The sequence below is a fragment of the Thunnus maccoyii genome, chromosome 6 (genome assembly GCF_910596095.1).
Source record: "Thunnus maccoyii chromosome 6, fThuMac1.1, whole genome shotgun sequence".
Taxonomy (NCBI): domain Eukaryota; kingdom Metazoa; phylum Chordata; class Actinopteri; order Scombriformes; family Scombridae; genus Thunnus; species Thunnus maccoyii.
This window is the reverse complement of record NC_056538.1, coordinates 32930037-32945165: the sequence shown is the minus strand read 5'-3', so window position 1 is coordinate 32945165 and position 15129 is coordinate 32930037. Positions and strand designations below refer to the sequence as shown.

Here is a 15129-nt window from a genome sequence, read left to right as displayed (position 1 = left end):
GCAGATATTGTAATCAAGTCATTAAACTTAGTGAAATATTGAGACAATACCCACACGGCAGACATCAAAGCTACTATAAGTCTTCAAATCTTATTAACGGAGCAATAATTTCCAAAATGACCACCAGCACACTTATTAGAGGACCTAAATTTAGAGATTGAGATCATAATGACTCGTTGAAAACAATGATTGACTCAGTATTTCTAGAGAGAAGTTGAGGCTTTTTGAATGTGAGTCAGTTGGAACATCCAGCGGCCGTCAGCAACACTTAAAGGGACTGTAGCTTCAAGACGTGGTGGCTGCCGCTTGGCCTGAAACTAACCAAACCTTAACCACAGTGTTGTCACATCATAAAACCTATTTATTTTTCAACAGTAACAGTTTTGGAAGGCACAGACAGATGATGTGGTGCCGCTGATCAGAAAATACTTCTAGGCCTATTTGTCATTCTGGAGTTCATGGACTGACCGCTTATTTTTGTCATTTTATTTGGCGGATGTGTTGTTTAATCCACCAAAGTGGCCAAAAAGTCAACTTTCCAAACAACATCTTATGATCTAAATCCGAGAAATGACTCCATGAGCTTTCATCTAGCACCACCCTCAAGACAAACTTCACATTTTCAGCTCCACTACTGAACAGATAAATCATCGGTATGTTGTTTTGTTCTGCTGCACTTAAGTACAGAAACATTTACATTCGTACAAATGTCACAAACTAAAAATGAGACATATTAAAGACGTGTTCGACGGCAGAGAAGTGAGGCTGTAATCTGCGATCTGAGACAAAACCAGACTGAAGGAAACCGACTTCAGCCTCAGATAAACACTGACCTCCACATGAATTTAAAGCATATGGCAGATATGAAGAATATACACCAGAGACATTCAAAGAAATTGTACTTGGAAAGATTCCCATCAAATCAACGTTGGGAAAACACTCAATACTTTCTGCGCACCTTTATTTCATTTCAGCTCATGTTGTGTACATTATTAACAGATACAGTATGTGTATAGATGATGTGATATATACGCAGAGAGAGAGAGAGAAATCAGCGCTTGTCTCTGTCGGTTATTACAGCACAGATTGAGTTTTCATCTCTGCCTTCATGCTCTCGCCGACTGTAGATTATTACAGCTGCTCCCAAAAAGTCTGGATTCATCTCCACCAATCAGAAGTAACACAACACCGGCCTGCACTCAAAACACTATTAACCTCCTAAACCCTCTACTTTTCCCCTCAGTCTACCTTAAAGTTTTGTTTGCATTTGCAGAAGGTACTTTCCATGTGTCCAAATGACTTTTCTACTGTATGTCAGAGTCACATGTACTGTTTATCGGAGCTATATTATGATGTTTACATTGAGTGAAATATTCAAGCTGAAACTATAGTGGTAAGTTACTTATTTCGGGGTTATTTTCCTCCAAATAATCCGTAACCAGTGACATATCCATCCCGTCAGTCGCATTTCCTGTCATCAATTTTCTGTGTAAAAACCAGGACAAAAACTATCAGCTGTCTCCTTCTAAGGAGCATTTTAATTATTAAATTATTGGAAAAACATGTGGAAAATGTGACATTTCACATTTAGTCTCCTCATCGCTTCACACAGATCTGACGTTTAAGTCACATGATTCATCATCATTTATTCACTAAGTCTATTTACATTAGATTTTTATACAAGCAACAACTTTTACACCTCAGACGAGAGGACTTTTCTGAGATATTTCAAGATTTTTTTGAATTTTCAGTGTTTCCATTCGGTTTCTTTTAAAACACACCTTGTCATGATCAAATTTATTAGTAATCACCCTGTTAGGAGCAAATATGTACATATCAAAACGTTAAATCAACCCAGCAGGGACAAAAACATTTCTGGAATTGTTAAAAAAAAAGTCTTTCAGTAGTACCTTTCAAATACTCTCCTTGAGATGCGATACACTTCAGGTCCCAGTGCTTCTCCCATTCCTGGAAACATTTCCTGTCGTAATTTTTTTGTCACAGTGTCCAGAACCTCCTGCGATTCTTCCTTCTCAATTTCAGTTCAAATGTTAGTTTCACTGAGCTGTACGCACACTGTACGCTATCTAGCGGCAAATCCCATAACTATACCCTACTGCTGTGACATCAATGGCTTCTGGGAATTTTTGGGTCCATCCCTCCTCGTATATTGTTCTTGATCGACAGAGCAACAGGTGTCGAATCCTAAATTCTTCTCCTCGTGGTTGGAAATTAGTTGAATATGAATTCTGTATAATAATCATAGTTTTTAAGAGCATTTGAAACTGAGATAAACTAAACTTCTGTTTGAATGCTTCAGATTCTGCTGCTGAACACATCAGTGATGCATCTGTAGAAGATATTACTGCTGTTCTCCTTCCTGTGATTAACATCTATCTGGAGGAAAACCTTTCTCCTCTCCACCCACATTGTTATCTTGACCTCCTTCCTCTTTTCCTCTATCCTCCTACCCTCTCTCCGTCATCCTCCGCGTTCAGACTTCCACTTTTTTTTTACACTTTTTGGTGTCCAAGACTCTTTGGCTTCACGCTGTGATGAATGTTTGTCAGAGTCCCTTCTGTCCTCCATCATCTCCTTTCACCACATCCACCTTCCCCTCATTTTCCTTTCATGTCTCCTCCTTCTCCATCATCTGGACAACCTTTTGTCTTCAGTTTCTTTTAGGGATGCACGATATTATCGGCACGTCATTGGTATCGGCCAATAAAAGCTCTAAAATGAAATATCGGCATTATGAGATGTCGATATGTCGCCATCTCCTCCGCCGCCTGACTATGCTTCCCTTGATGGACTGTGTCACCCTGATGGTCCCGGTGCTTCCTCCGCAGACTCCACTTCACCCAAGCTGCCCGTCAGACCTGCTGCTTCTTCCCACTTTAACCTGAATAACAAACTGGGGCTCGGTGCTCCACGCCGCAGCATGACTGGAGGGAAGCATAGCCAGCTAGCCTCCGCTAGCCTCCTAGCTAACGTTAGCCCTGGCTCTCTATGTGGACCACAGAGCCCCGATTTGTTATTCGGGTTAAAGTGGGAAGAAGCAGCGGGTCTGACGGGCAGCTGAGTGAAGTGGAGCCTGCAGAGGAAGCACCGGGACCATCAGGGTGAAACAGTCCATCGAGGTGCTGCAATGTTCGGCTGCACAGATAGGATATCCCTCGGCTGACAGGATGTACCACTCTGTTTGAAAAATAAAAAACTTAATCTTTTTCTTTTTGGTTTATAACGGTGGTTGGCAACCAGCGTATTAGGTGCATTACCGCCACCTTCTGCTCCAGAGTGTGGACCAGAGATTAAATCCTACACATTAATCCTGTCTGTCTAATGAACTCAATGAAAACTCTACTGCTCCACCAACTTGGCAGGTTCATTAAAGTTTTAATGCTGAGCTCCTGAACTCCAGTCTTCCTAAGTTCTTCCTTCATATATTGTCTTTCTTGATCATACTTAGTACAGTCTATGCTTGCAGGCATAATAGTCTCAGCTAGCTGGAAAAAAATATGTGCACATATCGGTATCGGCAATCGGCCACAATGAGTTGGAAATATCAACGTATCGGCAAAAAGTCCAATATTGTGCATCCCTAGTTTCTTTGCTTCAAATATTCATCAAAGGAGCAGAACATCTCTTCATAATCTTCATCTCTTTCTCTTTCATCATCAAGATATCCTTAATTTCGTCTTGTCTTTATCCAACCTTTGATGAACGCTCATCTTCTAGATCTCCATTCATTGATTAAATTGTGATTAATGTTTGTGAAAAGATAACAAACATCATTTTGGCTTTCTCCGTTCTCCTCAGTTCTTCTCCTCCTTCCCTAAATATGTAATGCATGTTTGTCAAAGCTCCAAACAGCTGTGTCCTCCTTCATCATTGCTTCATAATCCCCTCCATCTGTCTCCTTCTCCTCCATCATTTCTTCACTTTTTCAGAGTCGAGGAGTTCCCTCTCGCCTCCTGCCGCACCATCCACTTCTGGACCTCCTCCACCTTTTCTCCCTTTGTTCCTTGTCTCTCCTTATTAAATTTCCCTTCCCCCTTGCCTTTATGTCAAGATAAATAATCATCAGAGGAGTCGACGGCTGAACTCTCTCCCTCTGTGGATGCTTGTAATCTTACCTGGAGATCCATCAACCTTTCGTCTAAAGAATTGAATATGGTTAGATTATGGTTCTGTTTACTGAGCCCCAGTTCTTATTGAATCCTGGATCAGACGCTTGTTGTTCTGTTTGAATGAGAAAAGAAACCAATATATGTTGAGAACAAAAATACCATTGTTTACTACAGGTTTACAGTAATTTGTCACAGTTGGATGTTCCGAACATCAGAGTTTGGAGCATTTTAATTACGGTATGACTGCAGACATCAAAAACCTTTAAAATCAACAGTCTGCGTTGTTTCAGATACAGTTGAGATGATGAAATATCATCCAGTAAGGCTGGTTTCGGTAAAAGTCAATGAGTTTTAAGGTTTATCAGGTGCCAAAAGCTGCTTAAAATACTATGAGTCAGGATTTTACAATTCTAGAAAGTCTCCACGTTCATCTTCATGATTGTGAAATAAATGTTTTAATGTGCTGAATATTTTTCTGAATAATCCATTAGTTGTTTCGCCTGTAAAATGTCAGAAAAAAGTAAAGTTTTGTCCGACCAGCTGTTCAAAAACCCCAAGAGATTCAGTTTACCGTCATAGAACAAAGAAGAAAACTATAAATCATCACATTTGAGAAGCTGGAACCAGAAAATATTTGGCATTTTTACTTTAAAAATGCAGATTAATTTCCTGTCAATCAGCTAATTGACTAATCGTTGCAATTCTAGAAATGTCAATAAACACATCATGTCTCAAATCACTGCAGACTTTTTCTGCAATAAACCAAGACCACGATCTTTCTCTAACATGAACAAGTGCTAAACACAACCATGAAAAAGTTTAATAAAGTGGATATCATACTGCAAGATTGTATATTTCATATTTTGTCGGAAGAAAAGTGAAAAGCCTACTAAACGTTTTACTGGTACAACATTTTCTCAAGACGATGACAGAAAATCAAATTACATTTCCTTCAGAACAAGGACACACGGTTGTGTTGGATGACATCATGTTGCATTGTGGCAAAAGTTGACCCAGGTTCAACTTATTTCTCTGGAAAACCTGCAGTTTTTGAACACGTACCTGCTGCAGGAAATGTTCTTCCTCCCAGAAGAAAATAGTTTCCACACAGTGAACAGATTTCTAGGCTTCAATGCTGTGTTTTGTGAAGTTTATTGGGCGTTTCCATCACAGGAACTTCCTCATGGGACCAAGAGCCTTTATGAGGGACTGAGGAACTAAATCTGATTTTGGACCAGAGGAACCAGGAACTAAATTTAGTTCCAGCTGTAAGAAAAAAAAGGCCCTGATCCAGGGAAGGTTTTATTTTCCAAAAGTTCAGGAAATTTAGCGGCAGGGGTTTGGAAGGTTTGATCATCACTGATCACTGGTTAGAAAGGCTTCAACTCGTGTATTGCTTCATTCTTAACAAAGGAAGTATTGTAGATATCAATATTAGAACAAGAGGTGGATATTTCTTGTTGTTTATTAACGTAAAATAAAAGTTTTTCAGCTCCACAAGAGAAGTCTCAGTTGGTTTTTAATCCTTCCTTTTAATCCCGGTTCTTCAGATGCAGACTTTAGTTCCTCTGGTTCTGTAGTTCCTGGAACTTTTCGGTCAAAAAGGAGCTTCAGACAGAAACATGATGTTTACCTGGTTGAAGGAAAGTTTCCATTCAGCTCTTCACTCTGATAAAGTCTAACATATCTGTCTCTCCACAGTTCGGTGGCAGTGCTGAGAGAGTGCATGAAGAACGAGAGCCTGGTTCGCTTCTTCCAGGAGAGACAGACGACGCTGAGCCATTCTTTACCCCTGGAGACGTACCTGCTCAAACCAGTGCAAAGGATCCTCAAATACCACCTACTGCTACAGGTAGTACCTCAAATACTGCATGTAGTACCTCAAATACCATCTACTGCTACAGGTAGTACCTCAAATACTGCATGTAGTACCTCAAATACCATCCACTGCTACAGGTAGTACCTCAAATACTGCATGTAGTACCTCAAATACTGCATGTAGTACCTCAAATACCACCTACTGTTACAGGTAGTACCTCAAATACTGCATGTAGTACCTCAAATACCACCTACTGCTACAGGTAGTACCTCAAATACTGCATGTAGTAGTTCAAATACTGCATGTAGTACCTGAAATACCACCTACTGCTACAGGTAGTACCTCAAATACTGCATGTAGTACCTCAAATACCATCTACTGCTACAGGTAGTACCTCAAATACTGCATGTAGTACCTCAAATACTGCATTTAGTACCTCAAATACCATCTACTGCTACTGGTAGTACCTCAAATACTGCATGTAGTACCTCAAATATCACCTACTGCTACAGGTAACACCTCAAATACTGCATGTAGTACCTCAAATACCACCTACTGCTACAGGTAGTGCCTCAAATACTGCATGTAGTACCTCAAATAACACCTACTGTTACAGGTAGTACCTCAAAAACTGCATGTAGTACCTCAAATACTGCATGTAGTACCTCAAATACTATCTACTGCTACAGGTAACACCTCAAATACTGCATGTAGTACCTGAAATACCACCTACTGCTACAGGTAGTACCTCAAATACTGCATGTAGTACCTCAAATACCATCTACTGCTACTGGTAGTACCTCAAATACTGCATGTAGTACCTCAAATATCACCTACTGCTACAGGTAACACCTCAAATACTGCATGTAGTACCTCAAATACCACCTACTGCTACAGGTAGTGCCTCAAATACTGCATGTAGTACCTCAAATAACACCTACTGTTACAGTTAGTACCTCAAAAACTGCATGTAGTACCTCAAATACTGCATGTAGTACCTCAAATACTATCTACTGCTACAGGTAACACCTCAAATACTGCATGTAGTACCTCAAATACTGCATGTAGTACCTCAAAAACCACCTACTGCTACAGGTAACACCTCAAATACTGCATGTAGTACCTCAAATACTGCATGTAGTAACTCAGATACTGCATGTAGTACCTCAAATACTGCATGTAGTACCTCAAATACTGCATGTAGTACCTCAAATACTATCTACTGCTACAGGTAACACCTCAAATACTGCATGTAGTACCTGAAATACCACCTACTGCTACAGGTAGTACCTCAAATACTGCATGTAGTACCTCAAATACCATCTACTGCTACTGGTAGTACCTCAAATACTGCATGTAGTACCTCAAATATCACCTACTGCTACAGGTAACACCTCAAATACTGCATGTAGTACCTCAAATACCACCTACTGCTACAGGTAGTGCCTCAAATACTGCATGTAGTACCTCAAATAACACCTACTGTTACAGGTAGTACCTCAAAAACTGCATGTAGTACCTCAAATACTGCATGTAGTACCTCAAATACTATCTACTGCTACAGGTAACACCTCAAATACTGCATGTAGTACCTCAAATACTGCATGTAGTACCTCAAAAACCACCTACTGCTACAGGTAACACCTCAAATACTGCATGTAGTACCTCAAATACTGCATGTAGTAACTCAGATACTGCATGTAGTACCTCAAATACTGCATGTAGTACCTCAAATACCACCTACTGCTACAGGTAACACCTTAAATACTGCATGTAGTACCTCAAATACTGCATGTCGTACCTCAAAAACCACTTACTGCTACAGGTAACACCTCAAATACTGCATGTAGTACCTCAAATACTGCATGTAGTACCTCAAAAACCACTTATTGCTGCAGGTAACACCTCAAATACTGCATGTAGTACCTCAAATACTGCATGTAGTACCTCAAAAACCACTTATTGCTGCAGGTAACACCTCAAATACTGCATGTAGTACCTCAAAAACCACCTACTGCTACAGGTAACACCTCAAATACTGCATGTAGTACCTCAAATACTGCATGTAGTACCTCAAAAACCACCTACTGCTACAGGTAACACCTTAAATACTGCATGTAGTACCTCAAAAACCACTTACTGCTACAGGTAACACCTCAAATACTGCATGTAGTACCTCAAAAACCACCCACTGCTGCAGGTAACACCTCAAATACTGCATGTAGTACCTCAAATACCACTTACTGCTACAGGTTACTCCTCAAATACTGCATGTAGTACCTCAGATAACACCTGCTGCTACAGTTAAGACCTTTAACTACCATGTCCTGCATGTAATAATTTAAAAAACAATTGAATAAATGTAAAAACGTAACTGAAACTGAAGAGAAACTTGATTTCAATGTGATTTCAATCTGCAGTAGAGAAACCTGTAAGACAAACCAGCAGCTGCTGCAGTGGAGACACACAAACACATACAAACATTTACATGTATATATTTACTGTATATACAGACATCTGAAGACTTTCAGCTGTCTCATCCAATCAGAGAACATAAAACACACGCACGTTTGCACAAGGACACACACACATACAGCTTTTCCCAATAAACTTGTTGAGTCTCTTCACTGGTTCCAGTCCAAGCCCACCTCGGAGACGAGAGAGGGATGATGAAACAGAGAGAAACACACACACACACACACACACACACACACACACACATAATCTCTTGAAGCCAGGTCTTTGTTCTGAGATGTTCAGTCTGTATTATTTGCTGTTCTGTCTGCAGCGGTCAGTTTAAACGCTGGTCAAACATGTGTTTGGAGCTGAGCTGGGGTTTTCCCATAATCCTCAGCTGGTAATGAACTGCTGCGTCAGCCAGTACGCGGCTCAGATCGTTTCATTATGTTTTATTCTTCCAGCACATTCAGACATGACTTTTCTCTTTTCCTTTGTCTTTTCAGCCGTGGTGGCTGTCGCTGCTCATATCCGAGGCCTCGTTTTAAATTTCTACTCGTGTTTCCCAAAACTTCAGAGCGAGTGCATGTTAAGAGCTTCTTAACGATGAAGATGATGCTAAATACATTTTAAAGCTACTTTGCATATTGAACTTTGCATGTAGTACCTCAAATACTATCTACTGCTACAGGTAGTACCTCAAATACTGCATGTAGTACCTCAAATACTATCTACTGCTACAGGTAGTACCTCAAATACTGCATGTAGTATTTCTAATACCACCTACTGCTACAGGTGACACCTCAAATACTGCATGTAGTACCTCAAATACTGCATGTAGTACCTCAAATACCACCTACTGCTACAGGTAGTACCTCAAATACTGCATGTAGTACCTCAAATACTATCTACTGCCACAGGTAGTACCTCAAATACTGCATGTATTACCTCAAATACTGCATGTAGTATTTCTAATACCACCTACTGCTACAGGTGACACCTTAAATACTGCATGTAGTACCTCAAATACTGCATGTAGTACTTCTAATACTACCTACTGCTACAGGTAACACCTCAAATACTGCATGTAGTACCTCAAATACTGCATGTATTACCTCAAATACCACCTACTGTTACAGGTAGTACCTCAAATACTGCATGTAGTACTTCTAATACTACCTACTGCTACAGGTAACACCTCGAATACTGCATGTAGTACCTCAAATACTGCATGTATTACCTCAAATACCACCTACTGTTACAGGTAGTACCTCAAATACTGCATGTAGTACCTCAAATACTGCATGTATTACCTCAAATACCACCTACTGCTACAGGTAGTACCTCAAATACTGCATGTAGTACCTCAAATACTGCATGTAGTATTTCTAATACCACCTACTACTACAGGTAACACCTCAAATACTGCATGTAGTACATCAAATACTGCATGTAGTACCTCAAATACTGCATGTAGCACCTCAAATACCACATACTGCTGCAGGTAACACCTCAAATACTGCATGTAGTACCTGAAATACTGCATGCAGTACTTCAAATACCACCTACTGCTGCAGGTAACACCTCAAATACTGCATGTAGTACCTCAAATACTGCATGTAGTACCTCTAATACTGCATGTAGTACTTCTAATACTGCATGTAGTACATCTAATACCACCTACTGCATGTTAAGAGCGTCTTAACGATGAAGATGATGCTAAATACATTTTAAAGCTACTTTGCACATTGAACTGTCTGTAAACTGTAGGTTGTAAACAGCACAAGGTATAAAAACAAAGCTTCGTCTGTAGTAAACAATCGTGCGCACTAGTATCCTGGTTTTGATCATATTCAGGATGCAGCGTTTACATGGAACATGAGAAACATGCTTATTCATTTTATTCATTTCTCTTCCAACAGTGAATAATTAGAAACCTGGATCAGGTGTTTGCAGGCCGGAGCACTCCAGGTATCATATCCATGTTTCTGACACCAGGATAAGGTTTTAACATGAGAAAAACATAACCAGGGTACTCCGAAAACCGGATCATGACAGGATACTGTGACCTGTAAACACCTGATCCAGGTTTCTGAACATTCATCGTTGGTACACGTAGAACATAGAAGCTGAGACACAACTGCACAGAGATGATCAGAAACCTGGAGACTGTTAGAATCATGTAAACAGGAAGCTGAATAACCAGGTTTCCCATGTTCCATGTAAACGCCACATCCTGAATATGATCAAAACCAGGATACTAGTGCGTATTTGTGCATTGTTCCTGGGTGGAAGTCAGTTTAAGAAAGTAAACCGACATTACTCTGAAGATCATATTAGACTGAAAATAGTTTCCTGAATAAACTATTGTGAATATCATTCTGTCATCATTTCTGTATTAGCCGTGTTGTCGTCATCTTCTGTTTAATTCCAAACAAGCTGGAACCATAACACGAGCTTTCAGACAGAAGCTAAGCAGACGTCATGCGAAGGACTTTTATTTACATGGAAGTGTTTCCTCTCATCTCAGGAACTTTCTAAACACTTCGACAAGAGTGACCCCGGATACGAGGTCGTCGAGGATGCCATCATCACCATGACAGCGGTCGCCTGGTACATCAACGACATGAAGAGGAAACAGGAGCACGCCGTCCGGCTACAGGTAAACACACACACACACACACACACACACACACACATGGTTTGTTGAGCTTTTAATACTTTTATTATCCAAAGTAGTAAGAAAAAGATCTCAACATTTCTACATCTGTTTATTAAATTTTCCATTACAACGCAGCAGAGTTTATGGAACCTTTTAAATAAAACTTTAAAGTGTGCAGTCAATTTAAAAAAGATGGCTGTTTTCTCACCTCCTGTAAACCAGAGAGGTTTTTGGAGGTTTTCTTTGGACCGACTGCTTCGTCCTCTCCGACCCTCCGACCAGTTTTTTTTCTCTTCAGGCGTGTAAAGAGACAGACGAGGTCAGCTGTGTGACCTCCAGGTGTCAAACTCTACAAACCCTGCTGCATTTCCTCAACTTCCCCCCCAACATGTGTTCACACCGTTACGCACACACACAGAGACATGTTATTAACTTGTTCCATCACACGTAGACGTGTGCGGTGTGTGTGTGTGTGTGTGTGTGTGTGTGTGTGTGTGTGTGTGTGTCAGCTTCCTCTAATCGCCAGCTGAGTTTTAACACCTCTTCTGTCATTTCTGTAACGCTTTAACATCAAGATGTTTTTTTTTTTAAGACATTTTGAGTCAGTTCAGTTAAATTCAGTTCAAATGTGTTTAAATCTTAAAGTATCTAAAGTACTTTTATGATGTTTTTATTTGGAGAATATAACTTTATCACATCCATGATCTGTTTTTAACCACTAAAAACAGAACAGACTAAATAACCAGCAGTGGAAGAAGTACTCAGATCCTTTACTTAAGTAAAAGTACTAATACAACAATGTAGAAATACTCCATTACAAGTAAAAGTCCTGCATGAAAAAAGTACATAAGTATTATGAGCTTGATGTAGTTAAAGTATTGCAGTAAAAGTACATAAGTATTATGAGCTTGATGTAGTTAAAGTATTGCAGTAAAAGTACATAAGTATTATGAGCTTGATGTAGTTAAAGTATTGCAGTAAAAGTACATAAGTATTATGAGCTTGATGTAGTTAAAGTATTGCAGTAAAAGTACATAAGTATTATGAGCTTGATGTAGTTAAAGTATTGCAGTAAAAGTACATAAGTATTATGAGCTTGATGTAGTTAAAGTATTGCAGTAAAAGTACATAAGTATTATGAGCTTGATGTAGTTAAAGTATTGCAGTAAAAGTAGTGGTTTGGTCCCTCTGACTGATATATTATTATATATGACATCATTAGATTATTAATAGTGAAGCATCAGTGTTAGAGCAGCATGTTACTGTTGTAGCTGCTGGAGGTGGAGCTAGTTTACACTACTTTATATACAGTTAGCTAGTTTAGTCCAGTGGTTCCCAACCTAGGGGTCGGGCCCCTCCAAAGGGTCAGCAGATAAATCTGAGGGGTGGTGAGATGATTAATGGGAGAGGAAAGAAGAAAAAACAAAGTTCTGATACACAAATCTGTTTTCAGTTTTTAGACTTTTTCTCTCATCTTTGATTTTTGCTGAAATATTGGATCATTTGAACATTTATTGAAATGAAAGCATGTGAGAAGTTTAGAGGGAAAAATCACTATTTGGTGGAGCTGTTAACAACTCATAGACATGTGAAATGTGACCCCGACTACACACTGCTTTTTGTAAGACGTCAAAAGCCAAAAAGGTTGGAAACCACTGGTTTCATCTTTAACAATGTGTTGTATTTTAAAAGCTTGTTATATTATCCATTGTGTCAAATCTTCATCTGAAAAGTAACTAAAGCTGTCAAATAAATGTAGTGGAGTAGAAAATACAATATTTCCTCTGAGATTTAGTGGAGTTTGTATGAGATAAACAAATGAGGCAAAAATTCATCAGATTATCTTATGAATTAGAAATTCGAGGGAAATATGACCGTTTCGACCTTCATTTGTAATGTTTAGTTTATCATTGGATGTTTATACCATATATGGATCTGTGAAACCTTGATATATATTTCTCCGTCTCTCTCACAGCTGCTCATATGAGGTCAAAGGTCACCTGCCTGTCATCCAGCAGTGGAACTGACTCATTAACAGACAAAACTTCTGGAAAATAAAGACACCGCAGTCGTGTGTTTAGGAATATTTTAACTGCTGACTTGAGTTTCATAAGTTTAAACTTTCACCCCTGAAAAGATTCACAGAGCAGGACGTGTGCAGGTGTTGACCTTTGACCTCACAGCAGCTGGAATGAGAGGTGAAACCAGCCCAGATGGAGAAAGTTTCAGGCTTTTATAGAGATTGTTTTATTTTTCTCAAAGATTCTTTCCGGTTTGTCTCTCAGTGTTTCCTGAGGAGAAGATCTTTGATTATTTTGACTTGTGATCAAAATTTAAAGCAACAAACTGCTTTCATCTCGACATGTGTGGCGAGGAAGCATCAAGGAAGCATGATGTTCAAATCCCTCCAAAAGCTGCATTCCTACAAATAAATTTATGAGCCTTCTCATCAGAGAGCTACTACTGTTCTAATATTATGAAATAGTTTGAAATCAGATGGGACAGTCGGCTCTGGACGCTTCTTTTTGTTAAACCTGGTGAAACTGACCCATCCTGGCTGCTGTACTTTGACTTCTTCCTCCTTCCTCTTCCTGTATGACATGTCTGATGTGTGCTGCACTTTAAAATCCTTCATCTTTGATAGTCCACATTACCGTCAGTTAACCCTCCTGTTGTCTTCCCATCGACTCTGGAGGACAAAAGTCCACAGATGCTATAAATTTGAATAAAATTCAATGAAAGTAGTGATCATTACTTGTACTTACAAAGTGTGTGATATGGAACCATCCATGTGATTTTCAGGCAATTAGATGAAAGAAATCCATATTTGTGATATAAAAACATTTGAAAACGGGTCAAATTTGACCCGAGGACAACAGGAGGGTTAACTATCCCGCTACATATCACCTTTCACTTAGAACCATATGAACAGAAAAGGGTTTATAGAAAAGACGCAGAGCCCAAAAAGCTGTAACAGAAGCATTTTCTTTCAGTTTTTGGAAGATTTTGGATAATATTTGACCTGAAAAAGCACCAAAACAAACCCAGAACTCTGTCAGTCACTTGTAACATTCTCACAACGATCATGAGAAACGAGTCCCCGGAGTTTATGAACCGACGCTGCTGCCCGTAAGACTTTCTGGAGTTCGAGAACTGTGTGTGTGTGTGTGTGTTTTACCTGGATAACATTTTACCACAAACATGAATCCCTGATGGCCTGGACTTATCTGGATGCAGATCTTTAGAGCATTTGAAGTATGTAGAACCACATGATTTTATAAAGGAGAGTCTAAAAGAGTTCTGTGAGGGTTCAGGTGCTAAAGTCAAACTTCTAAATGGGCTCTTTGTTGTTCAAATGGCTTCTGTTTTTTACGTTTTTTACATTTTTTTTTTGGCATTTTTGCCTTGATAAGACAGTTCAAGCAGAGACACGATATGACATGCATCTAGAGCTGCAACCATCAGTCAAATAATCGACTAGTCGAGCGACAAAAAAATAATCAGCAGCTTTTTTCAGCCAGTCAACTGTGAGGATTTGATGTTTTTCTTAGTTTTATGTGATTGTAAATTGAACATCTTTGGATTTTGGATTGTTGGTCAAACAAATCCGACAATTTGAAGACATCATGTTAGACTTTACAAAACTATGACGTATATTTTTTCAGATGTTTTATAGACCAAGTGATCAGGTGATTAATTAATAAAATAATTGTTAGTTGCAGCTTTACATGCATCTTAATCATTAGAGGACCATATGTTCAACAAATCTACCAGGTCTGATCAATCCGTTTGGTTTGTTCTGACCTCCTCACAGGAAATCGAGTCCCTCCTGGTGAACTGGAGCGGCCCGGATCTCAGCGGGTTCGGAGAGCTGGTTCTGGAAGGATCCTTCAAGGTCCACAGAGTGAAGAAGGAGAGAGCGTTCTTCCTGTTCGATAAGATGCTGCTGATCGCCAAGAAGAGGCTGGAACAGTTCGTCTACAGCACACACATATTCGTAAGCTGGTCGATTCACGAGCCACTAAACCTAAAAAAAACTTTATTTATTTCTAACAGTGCTG

General features: G+C 39.5%; 1 protein-coding gene across 7 annotated transcripts in view; it reads left to right on the top strand.

Annotated features, from left to right (window-relative positions):
* Window positions 1–15129, top strand: part of plekhg2 (pleckstrin homology domain containing, family G (with RhoGef domain) member 2) — a 128907-nt gene that overhangs the window by 93218 nt on the left and 20560 nt on the right. For all 7 annotated transcript variants that reach the window (XM_042413507.1, XM_042413506.1, XM_042413505.1 and 4 more), the window contains 3 exons: window positions 5832–5982; window positions 10937–11068; window positions 14883–15065. In XM_042413507.1, coding sequence (XP_042269441.1) covers window positions 5832–5982; window positions 10937–11068; window positions 14883–15065 — 466 coding nt within the window. The remainder of the gene's footprint in view (window positions 1–5831; window positions 5983–10936; window positions 11069–14882; window positions 15066–15129) is intronic.